This window comes from Rhinolophus ferrumequinum, chromosome 13 (assembly GCF_004115265.2).
Source record: "Rhinolophus ferrumequinum isolate MPI-CBG mRhiFer1 chromosome 13, mRhiFer1_v1.p, whole genome shotgun sequence".
Taxonomy (NCBI): domain Eukaryota; kingdom Metazoa; phylum Chordata; class Mammalia; order Chiroptera; family Rhinolophidae; genus Rhinolophus; species Rhinolophus ferrumequinum.
In genome coordinates this window covers 4,594,423-4,619,151 of record NC_046296.1, presented here as the reverse complement: position 1 = coordinate 4,619,151, position 24,729 = coordinate 4,594,423, and the positions used below count along the sequence as shown (strand labels likewise).

Here is a 24,729-nt window from a genome sequence, read left to right as displayed (position 1 = left end):
AAGAACTACAAGAAGGTCACTGTGGGGGAGCTCAGTGAGTGGTGGGGATACTGGCAGATCCCAAGGGCTTTGGAGGTCAGCTTAAGGGTTTCTGATACTATCCACGGGACAGTAAGAAGTCTTTGAATGATTTACATTAGGAGAAACTGGGTGAAGGATGAGACCTGCCTGTATACTCTATGCATGTTCTGGTGAATCTAAAATTTAAAAAAAACAGGAGTGGGGAGTGAGGCAATATGATTTACATTTTCCAAATATTGCTCTGGCTTCTGTGTGGTGAATGGATTTGGGCAGGAAGGGACAAAGTTTGAGGTTGTTGCAGTCATCCAGGCAAGAGAAGTGCATGGTAGCACTGGAGATAGAGTTTATGTTACATTTTCGAGTCAGAATGGAGGAAATTCGTGATTGACTGGAGGTGGCAGGCCCGGGGAGGTGGCAGGAATGAGTCCCAGGTTGCAGCTTGAGACCCTGGTATGAATGGAGAGCCACTGACTAGGACAGGCAAGACTGGGGCAGGAGCAGGGGGTGGGTGGGGTGGGGGCAAAGGTAGTGCTTAATTTTGGGTGTGTGAAGTTCCAGCTGCTTCCAGGATGTTCAAATGGACACGAGGAGTAGTAGATAGTAGGATACATGACACTGCATCTGTCAAGTGCCGATGAAGTACAAAACATCAATATAGTGTTAACAAATAACAGTCATAAAAAAGGAGATATATGAATTAATTTTCTGGATCTACATTTTTGCTACCATTCTAAGAGAAGTGGGTTTAGGGTTCAAGTGGTTGGAAAGCATCTTTGTTTCTCCATTTCATATACACGTAACCTCCATCTTTGCTATTCACCGTGTCAGATTTATTATACTAACAATAAAGGTGGCACCTCTATAGCAGGGATTTTAATCATTTTGTTCCACCTGTGTTAGCTTCTGTATCCACATTCAATTACTTGAATAAATGCCATCACAAATGGCGTAATCTTAGGCCATTTGAGTTTTGCTGTTATTGAGGCATGCTGGGAAATTTAGATTGAATCCTGTATCTTTGTAGGAATTCTGTCTGAGAAGGCCTCACTTTTTTTTCTTGCCATTCTTTTTAAGTTGAGACTCGTATTTATTAATTTACTTCCCTGTTTAACTTCCTTCTACATCTATTAACACATTTTAGGTTTCATTAACTTAACTTTAATGTGGTTGATTTTCATTTGAGTCCTAGTTAATGAACCTCTGAACTTTTTGTGTTATGAGTTTCCACTTGGTGTTTTTCAATCCATTCACTAACAGGTACAAGACAAAGGAAGGAGTCTTATTCTCTATTTTTTTCCTCTGTAATAATGAGTACCCTGCATTTTTAGATTTCCTAGAAATGCTGTCTAGGAAGCATTTTGTTCAGTAGACTTTGACCTTATTCTGTTCTCTGCAGGGGTCAGGCTGAGTCAGGGGTGACAACATAATTTATCATCACATAAAAATGTTTTTGAGAAAGAAAGGGGGTGCTAACTAGTTTGGGGCTAGGGGCAACGAGAAAACACTTTTTCTGAGCACACTGGGCTGTTTGGCTGCTCTACTAAAGACTACTCTGTGCAACTATAAGTAAAATCAGGATGAGAAAATAGGATTTCAGAGGCTGAGGAACTTGTCAACAAAGAAAGCAAAACTAATATATGGTGATGGAAAGAGAACTGACTCTGGGTGGTGAACACACAATGTGAGATATTGATGATGTATTACAGAATTGTCCACCCGAAATCTATGTAATTTTACTAACAACTGTCACCCCAATAAACTTTAATTAAAAAAAAATTGAAAAAAAAAAAAGAAAGCAAACAGCTGCATGGGGTGGACAAATTACTGATTCTTGGTGTCTCCGTAAGTCAAGCCAATGCTTACGCCACTTTCCCCTTCTGTCTCCAGCTGCCCCTCCCTTTAGATTCTGCCTGTAAGTGTTCCTTGATCATTCAACCTGTTGCGGACCTCCCTCTCTCTCAACTCCTTGTCTAGAACATGGATCAGCACTGGGTTCTTCTCTTTCTTGAGGAGTTTGCCATCTGCTTCATGAGAATTTTAGTCTTGGCTCCTCAAGTTCCTTGAAGGCAGAGATCCTAGCTCACTCCCAGCCCCCCCGGCCCTGCCCTGCATCAGAAAGAGCTTCCTCAGAGTGTGATTCACAGGCAGGCTATGAAGAGGTCACTTCTGTGGATGACAATCACTACTATTTGCCATGGCTCCAATTTGCTGGAACGCATTTTTTTCCCTCTCAGCTGTATATTCATTCTCCATTTTACTTTTTTAAAAACTAGGGTACACTTTTGTCTTTGGAGAAACTCTGACTAGTTTTCCCCCCTGGATTGCTTAGGTTTGTGTATGTCTACCAAAGAATTGGTAAGTGATAAACATTTATTGATCACCTATTGTACCCTATGGAAACGCTGATTAGGGTCAGCAATACCGGAGGAAGTTTGCCTCGATAACGTTATCTCATCATTTGGATCCTGTTACCAACTGACTGATTTGGGGGCCTTGTTTGAGGGCAGACTGTCAGTGACGGTCCTAATTTAGCAACTCATGTCTAAGAGGGATTAAGAGCATTTCCAGGACATTTTCCTCACTAGAGACACACTGTGAACAATTTGTGACATCTGTTGTGTGGCCCCTTTGCTTCCAGGCCTTGGGGATTTTGGCCACTTTGATTGAGGGGTGTGTGTAAATACACCCCTCAGGAGTATGCGTAAACCTGGAATCCTACTGAGCTACTGTGTTTCCCTGAAAATAAGAGCAATTTTTATATTAATTTTTGCTCCAAAAGACGCATTAGGGTGTATTTTCAGGGGGTGTATTATTTTTTCAGGTACAACAATCTACATTTATTCAAATACAATCACATTCTCTTCTTCTGGAACATTGTCGTAATGTAGTAAATGCGTCCATCTGGCTGATGATCTTAACTGGGGCTTGTTTTGGGGGTAGGTCTTATTTTCGGGGAAACACGGTAGTAAGGTAGTGGTGGTCCTGACAAACAGGATGTGTTCTCTGACAAGCAGGATGTCTTCCTCCGTTCCCTGGCCGTTAACAACATAGCTCTGATTTAGAGGTATGTGTAAGCCTGGAACCCTATTGGGCAGCTACAAGGGGTCTTGACTCAAGTATGAGCTGCAGCAAGGGGCTTTCTCACTGGGGTTAAGTCTCTCCTTTTCCTGCTCATGTCTATCCACCCACCTAACCCATCACCATCACAAATGAAAACGTAGGGCAGCTGTGAGGACTTAGGAGAAAGAAGGGAAAGGTGTGGGGACAATGTGAGCACATGCCATGGGGTCTGTACCCCATCCACCGTAACTAGCATCAGACTACTTCCAGAGGGACTAGGGCTCCACTTTGGGTCTGGAAGATATAAGACACCCTAGAAGGTGGGCCACACTGACTGCCGCAAGGGCAACGCTATGGGTCAGAGGGTCCCGTGGGTTCCTGGAGGTCTGTGGGGCAGGGAGACTGGTGTGGGGGTGGTAAGAAGTCAGTCAGCAGTGCAAGGAGAATGGTATGAAGACCCATGGCCATGTGTGAGGCTATTAGTGTTCGCCACAGCGTCGGGGGCGTGTAGAAGGAAGCGGGGTGACATCCAGCCCCAGGCCAGGTCGTGGGGAGCGAGTGGTGCTTCAGGAGACGCGGCATCGTCGTCCCATTGGAAGTAACCGCTTCCACCTGGGCAGCTGGACACTTACCCCATACAAGGCAAGATGTACGGAGGGTAGATACCAGTTTCTTGAGGACAGGAAGTGGGAACCGATAACATTATTGAACAGCCCTTGGTACAAGTTCTAACCAACAGCACAGGGCACACAAATGCTTGACAAACATAATATCACCAGATGACCGAGCCCTAATGGTGCTTCTCCTGAAACCCTGACGGGTAATGTTTTAGCCTGTATCTCATCCTTTCACTCAATTTGATCTCATTCCAAAAACCTTGTTACAGAGAATGAGAACTAAAAAACTGGGCTTTAGTCTTTACCATAGTCTTTAACATGTTTATTCAAGCTTCTGTTACTACAATGAAAAACCAAGCATTCTTTTTTTTTTTTTTTTTTTTTTAAAGGAATGAACAAGACAGTATTTTGCTTTTAAATAGCCACCACCATCCTTCAGTTGTCAATTACCCTTTTAGGTCAAAGGATCTGACAAATCTTTGCTAAACTATTATTTTGTTAAAAACCCAAACAGCACCCTCTATGCTCTATGAAACTGCTTTCCTTACAAGAAATTAAATTTTTCCTTGTGGTGTTTTTCAGTAACAGCTTCTATCAAGGTACGAAATAGGTGACTATTTGGGGCCCCCACCGGACAGGTGGTAAATTACCCGTCTCTAACCTTCTGTTCCAAACATAAATATTTTGTCCTCCTAAAAAATATGTTCAAAAAACTCAGTCCCCATTAATTATGGGCTTGGTTCTTTTGTTATCTATGTTCTCAAAATATTTAGGTTGCTTTGAGAGAGAGAGTTGACAGTTATGCACAGAACAATGTGTAACACCTGGCCCAAACCCTTCAGATTTCAAACTTCATCTGCGTCGTATACATGTGACACATAATCAGGGGTATAAGTTTAAATTCCAGACCCCCAATTTTTATTATAATTTTCAATCGTCCAAGTGGTATATGTTCATTATAAGAAAAAGGAATTAGTACATATACCAAGCAAAATCCAAAAACCAACAAACCAAAACAGAAAACAACCTCCATTTCACCCCTGGGGTGACAGCTACCATTAGCAGATTGGTGTGACTCTCTCCCTATTTTACCTGTAACCCAAATACTTCAGGGCTGTCTTGGGGCCAGCCTGAGCGTGGTGTTGCATGGAGAGAAACACAAAAATGCTACGGAAGCCTTGAAAAATAAGTACCAAAGATTCTTGACAAGCGAGGGTCAAGGGAGTATAGGCAGTTAACACCCTCAGAATTTTCTTTACTCAGCTGTCTTCTCACCGTGGGGCAGTGCCTTGTCTCCTTCTCATCTCTCTCTCTCTTCTAAACCCACCAGTTTCTCCTCCTCCTCCTCCCACCTTCTAGATCCAGTCTTCTACAATTAGCTCCTTGCCCTCTCTATATACATCAATTGTCTTGTAATTGATGGTGGCTATTTAAAAGCAAAATATTTCATAATATTTTCTGTCAATCTATGGTAGTATTTTTGGCCGGGTACATTAAGATATTGGAACAGAGGTTCAGTAAAGTTGTCTGGCTCATAGTTACAAAGCTGGTAAGTGATGGAATCAGGCCGGTGAGGCCCCATGGAACACCCAGCCTGGCCTCAGCCTCACTGGACTATTTGGGCAGAGGGCGAAGGGAAGGGGACCAGATGAATTTTGAACACTGCCAGTCTCAATGTGAAGAGGACCAGTGGGACCCTGAGTGGATGCTAACACACACAGGGCAAGCTTTCTCTGGGGCTAGAGAAGAGGAAGCACAAGTGCTATGTCTTAGGTGTTTGCAAAGGAGATGGGAGGGATTCAGGTTTCTGAGTTGAATATCTGTTCCTTAAAAGGTTTAATAGGTGGAAATGTATTTTTTATCTCAGAGCCTGCCCGAAACTCCTGGGGAAAAATTCTTTTTACCCCTGGGCTCTGCTTGACAGGACTACACTAAAGGAAGTGCCTGCCAGGGTCAGGTCCGGGCAGCACAGAGATTGCTGAGGCTTCCTCAGGCAAATGGGGCAAATCCACTGCTAGCGTTGGGTGACGGTGGAAGATCTAAGCTGGGTGGTCAAGTCTCAGAATTGGGAGAGGGGCAGAAAGATGTGGACTCTGGGACAGCGCATTGGCACGGCAACAGTGCCCTCCACGTGAGGGCAAGCGCTTGTCCAGCATCTACATTTTCAAAGTGAAAGCAAACACACCATAGTAACCACTGCAGTTAATGATGGCTGAGCTGCTTGGAGATACTCTACAGGGAGCATGTGGATTTAAAATCCTGGGTCTTGGGAAAAGAAGGGCAAACTGGGGTGTGGAAGGTGATGTGCTCTAAGCCCTGCAGGCTGGACCATGGCTCTGGGGTCTGCCCGTCACCACATGCTCCTGGAACTCATCTCGCAGGCCAGACCCTGAGCACCGCCAACATGATGAGGGCCTGTTCTAACGGTCATTTCTGGCACAGCAGGTGGATCCTGGGTTTAGTCACTTCCCACTTGGTTGCGTTTGCCAAATGCCTCTTGGAGCTTTTAACCAAGTCCTTATGTGACCTCGATATGATGCTTTGGTGGAATCCCACTCGCTCTCCATGGGCCTCGGTAGGTGGTTGATTATTTTGAATGCAAACGGAGCCCAACTTGTGGAATGCAAATGTTACTTTGTAAAAAGACAAGATGGAAGCGACATAAATGTTTTGATTTGTTAAATATGCAACCAGTGTTTGAAGAACTAAAATTTAAATCTGGCTTATGTTTCACTTAAACATCTCTTTCACTCAGACAAAATAGCGATGTTTGAAGGTAAAAACAGGTTAGTAACGGTTAAGAAAGATTCTCATAATTGTGCCTTGCAAATCAATTACGTAATATTAGAGAAAGCTGAACCAGCTGTAATTATTTTATTACTGGTGTTAGAATGTTCACCTCTCAAGTGACCACTGCTTTATGGTTTATGCATGAAAGTGTTTTTACATATAATATGCTGTAACCACATTCTCTTCCCTGACCAGCTTGGACTTTTGAGAATGAAGAACAGGTTGAATGGGGAGGTACCCAGAGACAGGTTGATGACCTAGACCTCCTGGAGAGAGATTCTGGCTCATCGCACTCCCACACTTTTCTCGTGTGGAGAGGACCATGTCTGGCCGCCTGCCGTTTCAGGGGCTGTCTGGTCCACCTCTTAAAGAGAGTCTTGTTTCAGTCAGCGCAACCTGTTGGCTGCAGATCTGGTCAGGAGGGAACTGGGAAGTGCCACGGGGTGCTGGATTACCACAAATGATTGTGCTTCTTGTAGAAAGAACAGGCTGGGAGAGTCTCCTGAGAAAATGTGCTCGTGAGATAACCAGCCCACCTGGAGAAGGTATGGGAACACACAAACAAAAACAAAACTTTCCAAGTGCCTATCTGGACCGAACACCTGAATGACTTGGGTAAATCCTTTACTATACAAAGCCAGCCAAGCCTGGACATGAGCGATAGCATATACTCCAAGGAGCATCCGTTCTTGAATGGCTCCCCTTCTGAAACAACTATTGAAGAGAAACACCACTAAAGTCACAGGACGTAAACAGCAATGTCCCCTGGAGGGAGAATTCCACTTCCTCTGCCAACCAGCAGCCCTGCTGGCAGTTGTATCTGAGAAGAGCACGTCTATCAATAAATGATGCATGGCCCTTCTTCCGTCTTCCCAACGGAGAGTCTATAGTTTGGAGGTACCGATATGCACCATTAACAAAAACTTGGCTTAGCTTAAAAAATTTATCTCCTTCCATGAATTCTTCAACTTAACAAAGCAATGATTCTCCGTTTTTTATTCATTATATGTTTGCCCAAATTTAATGGATCATCTTTTAAACTGTATATAATTTTCCAGATTTCCACTCGGGGTCCTCAGACTGATATTAGTCACAATCAAACCTACATAAAGGAGGCATGAGAAAATATTTCAGGCAACAGGATGTGGGCCTTTGTACATCTGTGCTTGGTGACATTTAAGCTGGACGACCATTTCAATTTTGGAAACTGCAGTTCATGAACATGAAAAAAAAAAAGGCAATTACATTTTTGTGTATCTCCACCTATGCTAGTGCTTTTTACAAACATTTATAGAGTGGCATGATATAATACAATTGGCTACCTTAAGAGAATTTTGCATTTGCTTCTGGTGACAGTAACATTTTATTTATAAAATATGATTACTTAACTAAGTTTTAGGACTTAGAGAAACAAACGAAACCCTTCTGCTGAATGTGTGGGTTTCACTGATTGTGACTGAAGATTCAAATGTATGATCACTTCATATACAGATGACAAAGATCTAATAGGCAATAGTTTTCAATTAGAGTTACTATTGTTTTTATATTAAAAGTAAATAAATTTGTCAGTATCATGAAATTGGGTATCTAGCTTAGGCAAAACATTGATGCAAGATTAAAAATAAACTACTTTTTTTGGGGGTCTATTTTGCTATGAGGATTACTATATGCAATACTATGTACTTATTCTGTATAGTCATAGAGGGAAGGGCGTTTCCTGGCACTTAAAGTTTAAATTTTTCAGGTTAAATTATCACAGTCTATATTACTAATGTGTAAATTCATCAAGACCAACAAGCCAGCATCTTGCGCAATGTTTGATGCTTCGTAGGCATTCAAGATTATTCTCAGAATGACTTTTACATAAAAATTTTCTACCTCATGTTTGGCTACAAATCACATCTACAAAACCGTTCATTTCTAACGCGGGACAAACTGCATTTTGGAGCCTTGCCCCTCAAACCTGGTCCTGATTACTGCTTCCACTCCTGTTTATATAATTCTCTACAATGTTGGCAGGATTCAAGAGCACATACCAGGGTGTTGGCTTTTAATGAATCTCCTGGGATGTGAATGTCAGGCTGACTGGATGAACTCTGGCCACAAATCCCAGACAAGCACAATGACTCTATTTATTCAGACTTGGCCGCCTGAATGCAGATTGACTCTGTGGGTAATAAATTTTCACAGGCCAAGAACTTCAGCATCCAGCAAGCTGATCCCGAGAAGAAAAATGCACCCAGGGAAGTGCAGTTGGGCTGCAAAAGCCTCCAATGTTTTTATTCCACGTCTGCGTATCATCCAGCTAATTCGTTTGGCTGATGATTGACATGCACACCCAGAGGTTCTTTTTAAAAGCTCTGCTTTCTGTTATGCAGTTGTCAGATGAAAAAGGAACAAGGGTAAAAATGAACAGCGCCCATCGTGGTGGTCAATCCGCTTTCAATAACTGCGCCCCACAGTGATGTTAGTTATCCGGTGACCTCTATGGTAAAGAGCAGGGAACTGACACAGGAATGTTCCTTATCCGGTGACCTCTATGGTAAAGAGCAGGGAACTGACACAGGAATGTTCCTTGTGCCTGTCCACCAGAAACCCAAGGTAACAAAAAGCAAGAAGAAGAGTAATTCAGTACTCAGAGCAACCTCACCTACAACCCTGACATCTTGATGCAGTCAGGCTCTTAATTCATACTCAGATGCTTGTCGAGAGACCCAATTAGTACTCCGTGCATTAAAAGAAGAAGAATTGGCCCTTTAACTTGAAGATTTATGTTAACTACCTAGATATCTATTAAATTAATCATGCTCTCCAAATATTGATTGGGGATTAAAAGGGAACATTTCTTCATGGCGGGAAGTAAATTATGCCAGTAGGAGAATTTCCCTGTACAGATGCTATCCAGTGATCACGGCCTGCAACATTACAATTGTCAGTTTAAGTGGATAAACCATGCTCATTTGAAGAGAAAAATGCAGTTCTATAATTAAAATGAAAAGACTGCCTAATATGTGTGGATAATGTAATTACTGGAAGCTGCAGGCACAAACGCAGCCATGCAATTTGGCTCCTGCTCCCTCACCTTCCCTGAGCTTGTGTATTTGTCATCTCTGAAACAGTCTGCAGCTGACACTATCTAGGCTGCTCCTTGTCGGGAGCCTTAATCCCGTGTCCCTCCCCTTGTGCCTTAGCTATAATAATTTCATCTAGGTATCTGCTGTGTCCAACCTCCCAAGCTGACCCTCACATGACAGGAAGACATGCAGTATATAACGTATCTCTCTCCTCTAAATCCATTTTTAAAACTTCTTTAGGGACTTAGTACCTTCAGGAATAATTTTGTCTTAAATCTTCTAATTTCTTCATATTCTCCAAGGGAAATGCTGGCCTTTGGACTTATTAAAACCAAGAGCGACCGAAAAGGGGATTAAACAAAGTACTGCATGTATCACGTGTCCTCATTCACCCAGACAAACAAGAAAAACAATTCTCACATCATTTGTCCTATTTCTGGGATGAACCTCATCGACTATGAAAATTATAGGAGCAAATATGAGAATATGCTTCCATTTCCATTATATCTCCAAACTTTCTGGGTAAATCCTGTCACAATCCCAGCTCTAGAGGTTACAAAGTTCTGCTTTCCTTGAAAGGGAAGGCTGTGGAGAAACCCATTCTCCTGGTTTTGGAGACTTCTGTTTGAGGTAACATCTGACAATTTACAACTTCAATACAGCTTGGCGTTAAGCATATTAAAGAAGCAGCGACAGACATTTCCATGGAGATTGAATAGACGCTTTTCTCCTCAATAGGTAGATTACTTGTACATTAATCTATATAGCCAACTTATGTTTTTATCTTCCCAGTCAACACTGGGAATAAGACTAATTTGGATAATTAGATCTTTGGATAAGACTAATTTGAAAAATCACAGTGTTCAGTAAAAGAAAGAGAGGTAGAGCAAAAGTCATCTTTGATATTGGACAATGGGCAGCAGGAAATACTCTCAGTTCATCTCAGTCCTATGTATTTACTTACTCATGCATCCATTCAGCAAGTACTTAGCACCTCTACTCTGCCCGACACAGCCCCCCGCAGGAAACACCCAGTCTTGTTGGTATGGATAGATATCTTAAAAAGTCAACATAACACACAACTAGAATTATGAGGAGACTTAAGAAGAAGGGTTAAGATTATTGTGAGAAGGCCTACCCAGGGGAGGATCCTTGAAGAAGTGAAACATAGGCTGTACTTCCTAGATGAGTAGGTGTTGGTTGGGGGAAATAAAATGAAGGAATCGAGGCCCTGGAGGCTCTGAGACAGAAAATCTGAGTTGGAGGAGCTGAAAGAAGGCCCGTGTGGTTGAAGGGCCATGAATTAGCTCAATGTTAAGTGAAGGAGAAGAAGTGGGTGAAGCCATACTATGGGCTCTGGATTCTTACCCCAAATGGAATGGGAAACGTATTTAAGATTTTAGATCAAAAAATGACTTGATCTGATTTACATTTTTAAAAGATCACTGCGAGAAGAGTTGTATTTTAGAGAGGGAAGAAAAGAAATATGCTAGTGTCTACTAGACTGGTTTAGATTAGCCAGGGTGGACTAATATTTAATTTTGGAGGTTAAATTTATACGACTTAGAGATAAAATTAAAATTTAAGTGAGGAAGAGGAGTTGTCAAAGATAAACCCAATGTTTCTAGGCTTGAACTACTGGGCATCTGGCAGAACCACCTTTAAAAATGGAAACAATTACTAGAGGCAGATATCTGTGTGTAGGTGGATGAGAGGCGGTAAAGACCAGAAGTTCATTTTAGCACAAATTGAATGGGAAATGCTTGTGAGACATCTAAAGTCTGTGAGACATCCAAGGTCTGTGAGACATTCAAGTAGGTGTGAAGTTCAGAACAGAGGTCTGTGCTGATGATATAACTTTAGAAATTGTACGCATATACAAATTGAAGGTCATCGGAATAGATGAGATCATCTAAAGAGAGAGAAAGTGGAGAAAAGAAATCAGGGATAAATCTGAAAGGCTGTCCAACATTTGAGATTGGATAGAGGTGAAGGAGTCAGCAAAGAAGCCTGAAAAGAAACTGTCAGAGGGCTAGGAAATAAACCAGAAGAGTTTGGTGTAAGACACCCGAAGAAAAGTGAGTGACCAACAGTTTCCAGTGCTGTACATCTTCTGGTGAGATGACAGACCGAAAAGGATTCAGCACGTTGAGGTCTGTGGAGGTCACTGTTGACCCAATTAGTAGTTCTGGTGGGCAGGTGGGGCAAAAGGAGTAGAGGGAATAAGACCCCAAGTAACTGAGAGGAAGTGGGATGGATTTTGGATAAGAGGAAGGCAGTGTTTTCAGTAATAGGAGGGAAGGGAGAGGACGAGTGAAGATAAAGGTGGTTCTGTGGATCTGGTTACGGGAAGATGAGGATTTCCAGTTAGGTGCCAGTCAGCCCTGGTAGGCAGTAGGGAAATAAAGATGAATAAGATACAGACTAAAATTTAGGTTGCTCACTCAAGAAGTCAGAAAGATAGAAAATCAAATCCCATATTATCCGCATATTATCAATTCTGTGATGGAGGTAATTATAGCGTACCAAGGGAGAAAACTTGTAAAATGCCATCACCAGTGAACTGTTATAAGTTATGTATATGTAATATAAAACACAGAACAGGCACTAAAAAGCTACACAAAGAGATACACTCAAAAGCACTATAGATAAATAAAAATGGAATTCTACACAATGTTCAAGGAATCTACTGGAAGCCAGGAAAAAGAAAGTAAGAAAAATAAAAAAGAGAGAACAAACAGAAAGCAAACAATAAAATGGCAGACTTAAGCCCTAATGTAGCAATAATTACATTAAATGGAAATGGTCTACATACATCAATTAAAAGATAGACGTTGGCAAAGTGGATAAAAAAAATATGACGACTCCATGCTGTCTATAGAAACTCATTTCAAATATAATGATATAGGCAGGTTGAAAGTAAAAGAATGGAAACAGTTACATTATGCAAACATTTATTAAAAGAATGCAGCAGTGGCTATATTGATCAAGTAGACTTCAGAACAACAAAATTACTAGAGATAGAGTGGAATATTACAATGATAAGAGGGTCAATCAACCAAGACGACAAAGAAATCCTGAATGTTATACACCAAATAACAGGGCTGCAAAATATGTGATGTAAAAACTGATAGAATTGAAAGGAAAAGTAGACAAGTTGACACTTATATCAGAGACTTCAACACTCCTCTAACCAATGATTGATAGAGCAACTAGACAGAAAATCAGCAAGGATATAGATAACTCAACAACATCGATCAACAGGATCTAATTGATATTTATGGAACACACCACCCAACATCAGCACAATACACATTCTTTCAAGTGCCCACAAAATAGATATCAATATAGACCATGTATTGGGCCATAAAAAAATACTCAATAAATTTACAAGAATTGAAATCAGACAGAATGCGTTCTTTGACCACAATGGACCAAACTAGAAATCAATAAAAGTAAGATCACAGGAAACCTCCAAATATGTGGAAATAAAACAACACATTTCTAAATAATCTATGTGCCAAAAAGGAAGTCTCCCTAAACTGAATGACAGTGAAAATACAACATATCAAAATTTGTGGGACCCAGTTATAGCAGTGCTGAGAATGAAATGCATAGCACTAAATGCTTAAATTATAAAAGAGGACAAGTCTCAAATCGACAATCTAAGCTTCCTCCAGAAACTAGAAAATGAACAGCAAAATGAATCCAAAGCAAGCAGGAGAAATAATAAAGATAAGAAATCAATGAAATTGAAAGCAGAAAAACTGATAGAGAATGTCAATGAAGCAAAAAGCTAGTTCTTTGAAAAGATCAATAAAATTGATAAACCTCCAGCAAGACTGACAAAGACAAAAATAAAAAAGGTCAGTATGAAGAATGAAACAAAAGCTATCACTATAGCCCCAGACAGGGCAATAAAGGAATACAGCTCTACACATATAAATGTGACAACTTAAATGACACGATGGACTAATTACCTTAAGAGCATGTACTACTGTCACCTATCAATGTAAAATAACCTGAAGAGTTAATAGCCTTGAACTATTAAACAAAACAGAATCTGTGAGTTTTTAAAATCTCCAGGCCCACATGGTTTCAATGGAGAATTCTGTCAAACATTTAAAGAAGAATTAACATTAATTTTATACAATCTCTTCAAGACAAGGGAAGAGCAGGGCACTTTTCAATCCATTGTACAAGCCAGTATTTCCCTTTTACTGAAACCAGAGAAATACAAAAAAGAAACCTTTGGAACAATATCCCTCATGAACATAAAAAGACAAACGTGAGGCTGTAGAACAACTGGAATTCCCTTACGTTACTGGTGGGAGGGAATGCCAACCGTACAACCACTTTGGAAAATGGTTTGGGATAATCTACGTAAATTGAACACGCACACACCCTACGGCCGAGGGCACAGACCCAACAGAAGTGTGCCCATCTGCTCACCAAAAGATGTGTACAGGAAGGTTAAAAACAGCGCAATGCGAATAGCCCCAAACAGCCTCGTGCCAGCAGCAGAATAGGCACAGATTATGGTACAGACACAGAATGAAATATGATCCAGTAATAAAATGAACGCACGTCAATGACATGCAACCTAGATGAGTCTCACAAAGATAATGCAGACTAAAAGTAGCCCGAAATAAGAGCGTACCTGCTGAATGATGCTTCTGATATAAAGTCCCCAAACAAGCAACGTTATGGCGTTAGAAAACAGAAGGGGTTATTCTCCTGATGGGTGGTGACTAGAAGGGGACACAGCAGCCCTGAGAGGCTGGTCATGTCTGTATCTTGCTCTGGGGGCTGGGTACATGGGTACTTTAGCTGTAGTGTGTGATTTATGAATATTCATTAAGTTGTATTCTTGGGTTATGTGTGCTTGTCTCTCTGTATGTCTTATTCAATTATGAGTTGAATAAAAAAGGGAGGAAAAAAGCCTGTTGGATCTGGAGACATGAAGATAACAGGTGAGTACAAGTTCGGAGGGAGTGGCCAGGCTTTGGGGACCTCACATCAATTCCTGTTTTACAAATGGCGACACTGGAGCAGAGAGCAGTTTAGGGACTGGGCCAAAGTTGCAAAGCTACTGAGTAGCAGGCAAATATTTGAGCCCAGGGAGCAGGGATGCTGAGCCTGTGCTTACCTATGAAACTACTGTGTCTTTATCTCTGAGAGCACAAAGGCAATAATGATGAAGAAAATATTAGGCAGGAGAGTCTGAGGCTGCTTTAGGAAGGACAGGCAGGTGTAGCAACTTGACACTTTCATGGATGTCTCCTTATCACAGTGGCTATACAGGCCAGTGACCAATATTCACAAGGATGATCAGGTATCATGTAAGAAAAGGTACCATCATGTAAGAAATCAGCAAAGCATTTTAGTATACTATGCTTACCAAGACAGGGAAACGTACAATACATTTTTGAAAGGTTTGGGGTTCAAAAGTATAGTTAGGGATAAACTCTGATTATATTCGAAAAAAATCATTTGTGTTAATTGTTTGTAGCTCCCAATGCCAGAGAAATGCAGTGTGTGTCTGTGTGTTGCACGTGTGCATGGGATCCATGTACTCTTTCAGGCCACATGTATATTTTGGTCTTGGAGACAAAAACGAACAACTGTATTGTTAGTCTTTTTGAGAAGCATAGGAATTATGGATTTGTGATTAGGCCAGGGGATAATTATAGGCCAGAGCTGGATAACTTAATATAACTAGTGGTAGCCCAATTACTGAAGCTACCACAGAAAACCACTGTGTGGAACCCTAATTAAAAGAGGAGATTACTGGATAAAAGTCATTGGTTCTGTCAGCTGCTTTCATTGCAGAAGGTGGGAAGGTGCACACACACAGGAACCAAATGCAAGAATAAAGGATCTGACCTGTATATTCACAACACAATGTTATCAATGGCTGCAGACTGGAAAGACATCACTGCTAAAGGCAGATGAGCCAACTAAAAGTCCTTGCTGCCTTCGAGAATGTGTCTAGTGTATCCTCGACAAGTAGTTTTTTAAAACTGAGTTTGCAGTGGAAATATTTCCTGGAAATAACTCAGGAGATTCTGTCCAAATTAAGAAAGGCTTTCTGAATGAAACAGCATGCAAATCCCTCTTCTAATAGAAAGTGTACACAAGCTACACATTTGTTGTGACTTCACCCACAACCTCTCCTTGGGAAAACACACACACACACACACACAGATGAAATCACTTGCTTATTGTCACTTAGATGAGGAACCAAAGTGAGGAGTGAAGTTGTTCTCCCCTTCTAGCCACATGGCTGTATTATGGAGAGCAGAGTGCCCTGATGCATATACCTAGCGTGAGTGAATCCATCTCTCGAAACCCAAGGCCTGAGCCAGTCTCCTCACTGAGTAACCTTCCTTCCCTTAGTGTTTACTCCACGTGCCAATCCAGTTTCCAGATTCACTGAGTTCTAGCTCACGTCCAGTCCCTTCTTTGGTGTCCAACCTTCTCCCACAAGGTGAGGAGACACTTCTGTAAGCTCTCAGCCACCTGCTCAGATGCTCTTTTTGGAAATTTTCTTTGACTTATTTCACCTCTGTACACTCTCTCTGTGCATTATTTGCATTCACATGTCAAGATAGCTGCAAGTATTCCATGATGCCTCTATATAAAACTCTTCCAAGATCAACTGAATAGCACAAGTGTCTTGTACTGCATCTAAAAACGACTCATAAAAAACTTCTCTGAATCGTCTTTATACCTCTCACATTAATCCAAACCTGACAAAATACAATACAGGTAATGAGAAAAAGGAGACAGAAGTGTCGGAAAATCTGTCTTTAGTGTTTTCAAACTGGTTTTAAAATACAAACATTTCCTGAAGTGCAGAGGTGAAAGTGATGAATGTTAAGTGGATATTTTTTCACCTTAACTGACTGATCAGAAGAATATTTATAAACCCCGACTCATGTCTCGAGCTGATAAATGGTTTATTTCAAGCTCATTTATCATTTAAGACAAACACGCCATTCTGAGCACGATTATTTTTTATTCATCATTTTAGCTCACCTTTACGGTTGCTTCTTCTCAAAGTTAATAATATCTGTATAAGACTTCTAAGACTTCTCAATATTTAATGCTTACAGCTTGTCTGTTGAATGCCAATGAGCTTAAGATTACAGACTTGATTTCCAGAAGACCAGTTAGCTTTCCAAAAAAGGAGGCTCTATTTCACGTTGAAGCCTGCCCCCAGTCAGCTTCCTTATAAGTAGCTGTTATTAGTTTCAAGGCCATAAAAAGCACAGAATTACAGTTTCAAGGGGAATTAAGGCCCAGATATTTTAACTGACTGGCCCAATGGCATAGAACCTCATAGTAAGCAGAGGACACCCAGCACCGTAGAGCATGACAAGTCGGTATTTGTACGACTCAGTTAATAGCCAGGAAAGTCTACCAGGTTAATGTCATTGAGTCACATTCAAACAACACAACAGAAAAGATAATCTTACCTGTTCATTGTCCTCTTCATCACTACTTAGCTTAAGATCATCTTCTAGCATTCTGAAAGAAGAAACAAAGAGGTACAGAAACTTAGCAAATGCAAAATAATTTAGCACCAAAATATTTTTATTAGAGCAATGTTTGAGCAATAAGTCTATTTGATTTCCTAATTAAAAATTTGTTCCTTTTAGACAGGGTTGCCCCCTGTCACCAGTGTTATTCAACATAGTATTGGAAGTCCTAGCCAGAGCAATTGGGCAAGAGAAAGAAATAAAAGGCATCTGAATTGGGAATCAAGAAGTCAAATTGTCACTTGTTGCAGATGACATGATTCTTTATATAGAAAACCCTAAAGACTCCACCAAAAAACTATCAGAAATGATAAATGAATACAATAAAGTTGCCGGTTACAAAATCAATGTACAAAAATCCACTGTATTCCTAATTACTAACAATGAAATTTCAGAAAAAGAAATGGAAAAAAAAAGCAACGACAACAGTTCCTTTTGCAATTGCAACAAAAAATAAAATACCTAGGAATAAACTTAACAAAGGACGTGAAGGACCTATACACTGAAAACTATAAGACATTCTTAAAAGAAATTGAAGAAGACACAAAGAAATGGAAAGACATTCCGTGTTCATGGACTGGAAGAATCAACATAGTTAAAATGGCCATATTACCCAAAGCAATAAACAGATTTAATGCAAGCCCCATCAAAATCCCAAAGGTATTTTTTCAAGAAATAGAACAAAAGTTCATCAGATTTGTATGGAATCACAAAAGACCCCAAATAGCTAAAGTAACTCTACGAAAAAAGAACAAGGCTGGAGGTATCATACTCCCTGACTTCAATTTGTACTACAAAGTTGCAAAAATCAGACACACAGACCAATGGAACAGAATTGAAAATCCAGATATAAACCCACATATATACTGGCAGATAATTTTCGACCCAGAAACCAAAAACATACAATGGAGAAAAGAAAGGCTAGCCTCTTCGATAAATGATGTTGGGCAAATTGGAAAGCACATGCAAAAGTATGAAACTAGACTGCTATCTGTCACCATATACCAAAATTAACTCAATATGAATTGAAGACCTAAACATAAGACCTGAAACAATAAACTGCATAGAAGAAAGCATAGGTAGGTACTAAATTTACGGACCTTGGGTTCAAAGAGGATTTTATAAATTTGACCTCAAAGGCAAGGGAAGTAAAAGCAAAAATAAATGAATGGGGCTATATCAAATGAAAAAGCTTCTGCATAGAAAAAGAAACCATCAACAAAACAAGAAGGCAACCAACCGAATGGAAAAATATATTTGCAAATGATACTTCCAATAAGGGGTTAATATCCAAAATATATAAAGAACTGGTACAACTCAACAACAAAAAAACAAACCATCCAATTAAAAATGCGCAGAAGACCTGAACAGACACTTCTCCCAAAAAACATACAATGGCCAACAGATATATGAAAAAATGCTCAACTTCACTAGCTGTTAGGGAAATATAAATCAAAACCACAATGAGATATCACCTCACACCTGTTAGAATGGTTATCACCAATAAGACAAGTAACAACAAGTGTTGGAGAGGCTGTGGAGAAAAAGGAACCTTCAATACACTGTTGGTGGGAATGTAAATTGGTACAGCTATTATGGAAAACAGTATGGAGGTTCCTCAAAAAACTAAGAATAGAACTATCATATGACCCAGCAACCCCAGTCTTGGGTATCTACCCCAAAATATCTGAACACATTTATCTGTAAAGACCTGTATGTACCCTGATGTTCATTGCAGCCTTATTTATGGTGGCCAAGACATGGAAGCAACCAAATTGTCTTTTAATAGATGATTGGATAAAGAAGATATGGTATATATACACAATAGAATACTACTTGGCCATAAGAAAAGACAAAATACTGCCATTTGCGATAACATGGATGGATCTTAAGATTATTATGAGCAAAATAAGTCAGACAGAAATAGTCAAGAACGATATGACTTCACTCATATGTGGGATATAAAACTGAAAGCAACAAAGGAACAAGACTAATAAACAAGCAAGAACTCATAGACACAGACAACAGTTTAGTGGTTACCAGAGGGTAAGGTGGGGAGGCAGGTGGTAGAAGAGGGTACAGGGTGTCACATAAATGGTGATGGAAGGAGAACTGACTGTGGATGGTGAACACCCAATGCAATATATAGATGATGTGTTATAGAAATGCACACTTGAAACCTATATAATTTTACTAACCAATGTCACCCCAATAAAGTTAATAAAAAATTTGTTCCCTTTAATTCCCTTTCCTCTGATGCAGTTAGAAGTAACAAATTGCCACATCATGAAAGTTAACTTTCACAATAGGATAAGATGGGCTGCTTCAAGAATCTGAGGCTAAAAACTTAAACAGGTGCTTTTCCTTGTGACGTTTAATTCTGTAACTATGTGCTCAGTGTTTTCTATCTGGCAGGTGCTGGGCTATGTCTCCACTTTCATTTATGGTAAACAGAACAAGAGGGCAAGAATGATGCTGAGAGGTAAAACACTATACACTTGAGTGTGAGTAGCAGCTGCTTAGGTCTTCCACCAGCCAGAGATCTGGAGAAGACACCTGCCCAAAGATCCTGCTGGATGAGGAAAACCAAATAGGAGGGAACTTTCTGGAAAACTTCTGAAAGCAACTCCCTAGTGCTCCTTGCATCCCTCAGATTCATTCTGGCAGAGCATAGTTTTGGGTCCATCAAAGTTAAAAGTGAAAAAAGAAAAAAGAAATAAAACTTCAAACCCTATTATTTCATGATAAAATGATATTCTTATCAGCATTGCTGGATTGTTTCTTTATAGAATAGTAGTTTTCAGATTAAGTCATTTCAGAAGAAATTTCACTCAGAAGTGCACTCTCTATATATAACACAAATGCAGGGCTATTCTGTCGGGGGCAGGGGGAGTCCATTTCTGAGAGACCTTGGGGCGCCAGGGTTCGGTCTGAAGGTCACTTAGCCCATGTACTCAAAACCCTCACTGTTCTCCTTGAAGTCACCTTCCAAAGACTGTCCCCTAAAATGTGCCTCGATTCCTTTAAAAGCTAATTATAGGACTATTATCAGTATAGTCCTCTGAGTATTTTTATAAGTCATTTCAGTGACTTTTGGGGTGCATGTGGGGTAAAGACCTGCCAGGGTGAGGCATGGGACGAGTTCTGCCCCAACTGGCTGCGTGTTTGGGGCAAATCATTTAACTTCCTTGGTCCCGGTCCTGTAAAATGTTATGAATATCTCCCTATTTGTAAAATGAAGGGTGATTCTGGGTAATCTCTTAAGGTCCAATCCTGCTTTAGATTCCATGAGTCTAGGAAATACATTTGCCCCCTATTTTGTAAAGTAGGAAAATTCCTGCATTGTTCTAGAGAGCACATGGGGGATTGCTGAGCACTCCTGGGGTACCAGTAAGGCCTTAGCCATTAGGACGCCGTGTCTGTCTCCCCATGGGCTACGGCTCTTCTACCAGGAGGGAGAAGTATCGCTCTCTTATTATTTAACCACAAACAAACAAACAAAACATTAGCAAAGACTGCAGAGCTGTGTCCCCAACTGCTCTTTACCTTCAATAAGGAAAGGCGTGCCATTCATTTCCCGTAAGACTTTGTACACTTGGCTTCAAAGAGAAGAGACATCGTGGGGATTTACTGGAGCACGGTTTGGGAAGAACCCAGGAAGGGGAGGGACTGCATTTTCTTTGTCCGTGAGTCCCTGGTGACTAGCACAGTGATGACACAGGGTACAGTGCATTTGCTGGCTGGGCTGGGGCACCTTCCCTAAGACTGTTTTCCTACCAAAAGGTACACATGCCTTTCTGATGAAAAACATCAGAGGAGCCGGGCAGTTTCTTGCCTCCACCCCTCACTCCCTCTCTTGGGGTAAACTGCCCACTGCAATTTGGTTTAACCTCATGGCCTGCCCTGTGAGCACGGGCTGTTCTAAGTGTGGGTGGTCTCGTCTGTGGGTAGGAAAAGGGAGCAGGACACACAATCGCCATCCACAACCCCCTTGCTGTTACACGGAAGTCATGTCGAAGCTGACTGAGACATTTTCTCTTTATATGGGAATCGCATACACAGATTTCAAGGCCGCTGGAAACCCCAGCAGCCCCAAAGCAAGGGACCTTGTGACCCAGCCGTGTGACGTGGTCACCACATGAAGCTGGCATTGCTGAAAGTAACCACAACAGTAAAAACAACGTGCAAGGGTTTCTTCTAAGGAAGGGAGTACAGCTGAGTTTTGTTTCTTGCAAGCATGCTCTAAATGTGTATGTAGACACATAAACGCATGTCTGGTGGAATCTCACACTGCCTCTCACGGCCCTTGGCCCCAGGCGAGTTGCATCTGTGGGGCTGGGCTTTGTCATTTCTGTAGTGAGACTCATCTACTTGGTCATCGTTTCCAGAAGAAAAGCAGAGGTCCACCTTGCCTTGTGAACAGCAATCACTCTGTCACTGAATTTGCCTCTCAGATTAAAAAAAAAAAGATTTTTCTGTGTGTGTTTCTGGCTGAGATCTAAAAACAGAGGATCAAATGGAAAATGACTCTGTATTCAAGAGAGACTTCAAGAGAAGTTGGAATCCAATGAAATGTCAGAACCTCTCGGAATCCGAGCAAATGGTAATGGAAACGGTAAGCCGAACAGACACACTTCCATCCCACAACAATCCTAGATGTGGCTATTTCAACACAGGCAACCCAGGCCTGGGATAGACAGTCACTGCCACTCTGAGACCCCAACCCCCAACAGACACCCTGCCGAAGTAAGGGAGGCTCAGGCCACCTGAGTACGGGGCCCTGCCATTCTGCTTTGTTCTGACGGTCACAGCAGAGCAACTTCCACAGCACAGCACTACTTCCCATTCACTGTGCTCTTCACCTCTGGTCTAACGTTCACAACGCGCCCACTTTTAATGCTGGAACCATGTAAGTGGCCTCCGAGGGACCCTGGGATGCTGAATTGTATCTGTGGTTATAGCTGAACAACAAAACATGGTTAGAAAAGAAAAGAGAAGAACAGTGACACCCACGGCAGCCTAAGAACTGTCAGGGTTTGGTGTGTGGCACGTGGACTGAGGCTGTGGGTCAACGCACATCGGTGGCACTGCTGTCGTTGTGCCCCCAACTCCAATTCCACCCACTTGACAACATTTTTATCGTTTGTCTATTTCTAGAAGGAAACAGATTGGCATAGGTATATTAAACAAGAACAAACAACAAATAAAGTCTTAAACCAAGAGGAAAAGAAAATTCAAGTAAAGGTAGGTTAGGCCATAGGATGGGTAGGCGGGATCTCTGAGGCCATTTTTGAAAAAAGGTAAAGACTGACATTCAGAAGGGCTGGGGACCGTTTGGGATGGGTCATCTGCACATACGGGCATGGCCTGTGCTTTGGCACCACACTGGCTCGTGTGGGCATCCTGCTACACCCTCTATCTGAGCACCACCAGCCTTCCCTGGAAGATGGCACCCACCCAGAGCCACACACCTTTCATGTTCCCTTAGCCCCTCTCCTTTATGTCTCCGACAGCCTTCACAGATGATATCTCCCATCAAATAGTAGCAGCTCTCAAGGTTGAATGGGTATTTGGGCCAGGCTTGCTGAGCGCTTTCTAGATGTCCCCGCATTCACTCCCCACAGCAACTCCTCCGAGGTGGGCAGCAGGCTGGGCGGTCAGAGCCTGCGCTCTGGAGTCAGACTACCCAGGTTGAGCCCCAGCTCTGCCACTCAACTAGCTGAGACTGCACACCTGCCTCCAAGGGTTTTCCAGAGAAACCACTGCACAGTCCTTGGAAAGAACTTAGCACAGGACCTGGCACAGGGTAAGCATTCAACATGCTCGTTTTCATTAACATTCCTCTTTCACCATCGAGGGTGATGCCTTAGAGCTTTCAAGACACTTGCATGGGTTTCTTAAATTTAGGCAACAAAGTTGTTCAGGAGACGAAGATGTTTCTGTACTAAAGCCTTAAACGAAGCCATTTGCTCGACTTTCAGGCCCTTTTGCAAAGAAAAGATGATTTTCCGTAGAGGCTGTGGAAGGGGAATATATTTTAGGTTATAATTGCTGCCACGATTGGTTGATCTGATGTGACGTGGCCTGAGTGCACAGGAGATGCGCCCGGGGAGCCAGTGGTCAGCCACGTGGCCAGGAGTCCGTCAGCAGGACCCACTGTCTGATGACAACAGGGACATTGGAATAAAATAGACATTAAGACCGAACCTTGCGAATTCAGGCCAGAGAGCAGAGGTGCAGCCAGCGGTGCAGAGCTCCTGGACTCATGCCCTGAACGCCTGAGGAGCTGTCCGACCGCTGTCAGGAGCGCGCCACGGTCAGGGCCGGCCTGTGACTTCCCTGTGGAGTTTGCACCAGGCAACCAGACCGGAGACACGCAAAGGGCTCAAGCAGGATTTTGTTTAAATTAAATTTATTGGGGTGACATTGGTTAGTGAAATTACATAGGTTTCAGGTGTACAATTCTGTGATACATCATCTATATATCACATTGTTAGTTCACCACCCAGAGTCAGGTCTCCTTCCGTCACCATATATTTGACCTGCTTTATGCTTTTCTACCTCTCCCTCCTCCTTTATCCTCTGGTAACCATTATATTGCTGTCTGTGTCTATGAGTTTTGGTGCTTTCAGTTTTATATCCTATATATGAGTGAAATCATATGGTTCTCAATTTTTTCTAACTGATTTCACTTAGCATGATAATCTCAAGCAGGATTTAAAAAAAAATGCAGCGAGGTGATGGAGATTCTATCCACTTTTCACGGGGGAACTATGTTAGATAATAGTTTCTTAACATTTTGTTCCAGGCACATTATAATACCACCCCTTCCCCATCCACCCCATTCCCCCAAAAATACAACTGGTGCAAAGGGTTAAAACGTTTCTGAATGGTCTTAGTTTTCATGGAGGGAGAGAGGGCCTTGCATGAACTGTGTAGAGGGAAGGGTGTGACGGGAGACTGCTCAGAAGAAATCAAGTACAAATATTTCCCCTTGTCGTCAGCCAAGGGCCACCTCAGGGGGACGTCTCTCTGAAAGTGGAAGATGAATGGAAACTCTGCCTCACCACCAATGGTAGAATCAGCATCCAAGCTCCTAACCGTTTCCTCATTCACTCGTGTGATCACTGGGCAGGAACCTGTCCACGGAAAGCATCTGTCTCCCGGGGCTGGCTCCCCTCCCACACTACATTCAAACCGGCATTGTCATTCTAGCCATTTTTAAGTGCCTTAAAAGTGTGAAGCTCTGACGTACCTAATTCTAAGAGAACCCAACTGCCTCATCTGAAGGTAATCTTCCTTCACTTGCTCTCAGGAAGGGAGGAACCCAATACTATCCTTGCAACTTCAATATTCGATTATGGTAACGTCCCCATGCGTTACTATTTTTTAATTGAGCAATAGACAAATTGATGTTGTAGCTGGTGCTTATATTTTTGAGGCCCAAGGTTTCTCAGGAAACAGAAATAGTGGCCTGCCTTTAACAGATGGCCAACTGCTTCTCACGCTCTTTTATGTCTTACACAAGTATTGCAAACAGGCACTTTACCTACCTGCGGCAGTCATTTCACAGAGCAGCAGTTTTTAATTAATACGATTTCCCTGGAATTCCTTGTCATTTGG

At 41.8% G+C, this 24,729-nt stretch overlaps 1 protein-coding gene across 6 annotated transcripts in view; it reads right to left on the bottom strand.

The window, feature by feature from the left end:
* AFF3 (ALF transcription elongation factor 3) overlaps window positions 1-24,729 on the bottom strand; it is a 538,469-nt gene that overhangs the window by 91,882 nt on the left and 421,858 nt on the right. For all 6 annotated transcript variants that reach the window (XM_033124714.1, XM_033124718.1, XM_033124715.1 and 3 more), the window contains one exon: window positions 17,044-17,095. In XM_033124714.1, coding sequence (XP_032980605.1) covers window positions 17,044-17,095 — 52 coding nt within the window. The remainder of the gene's footprint in view (window positions 1-17,043; window positions 17,096-24,729) is intronic.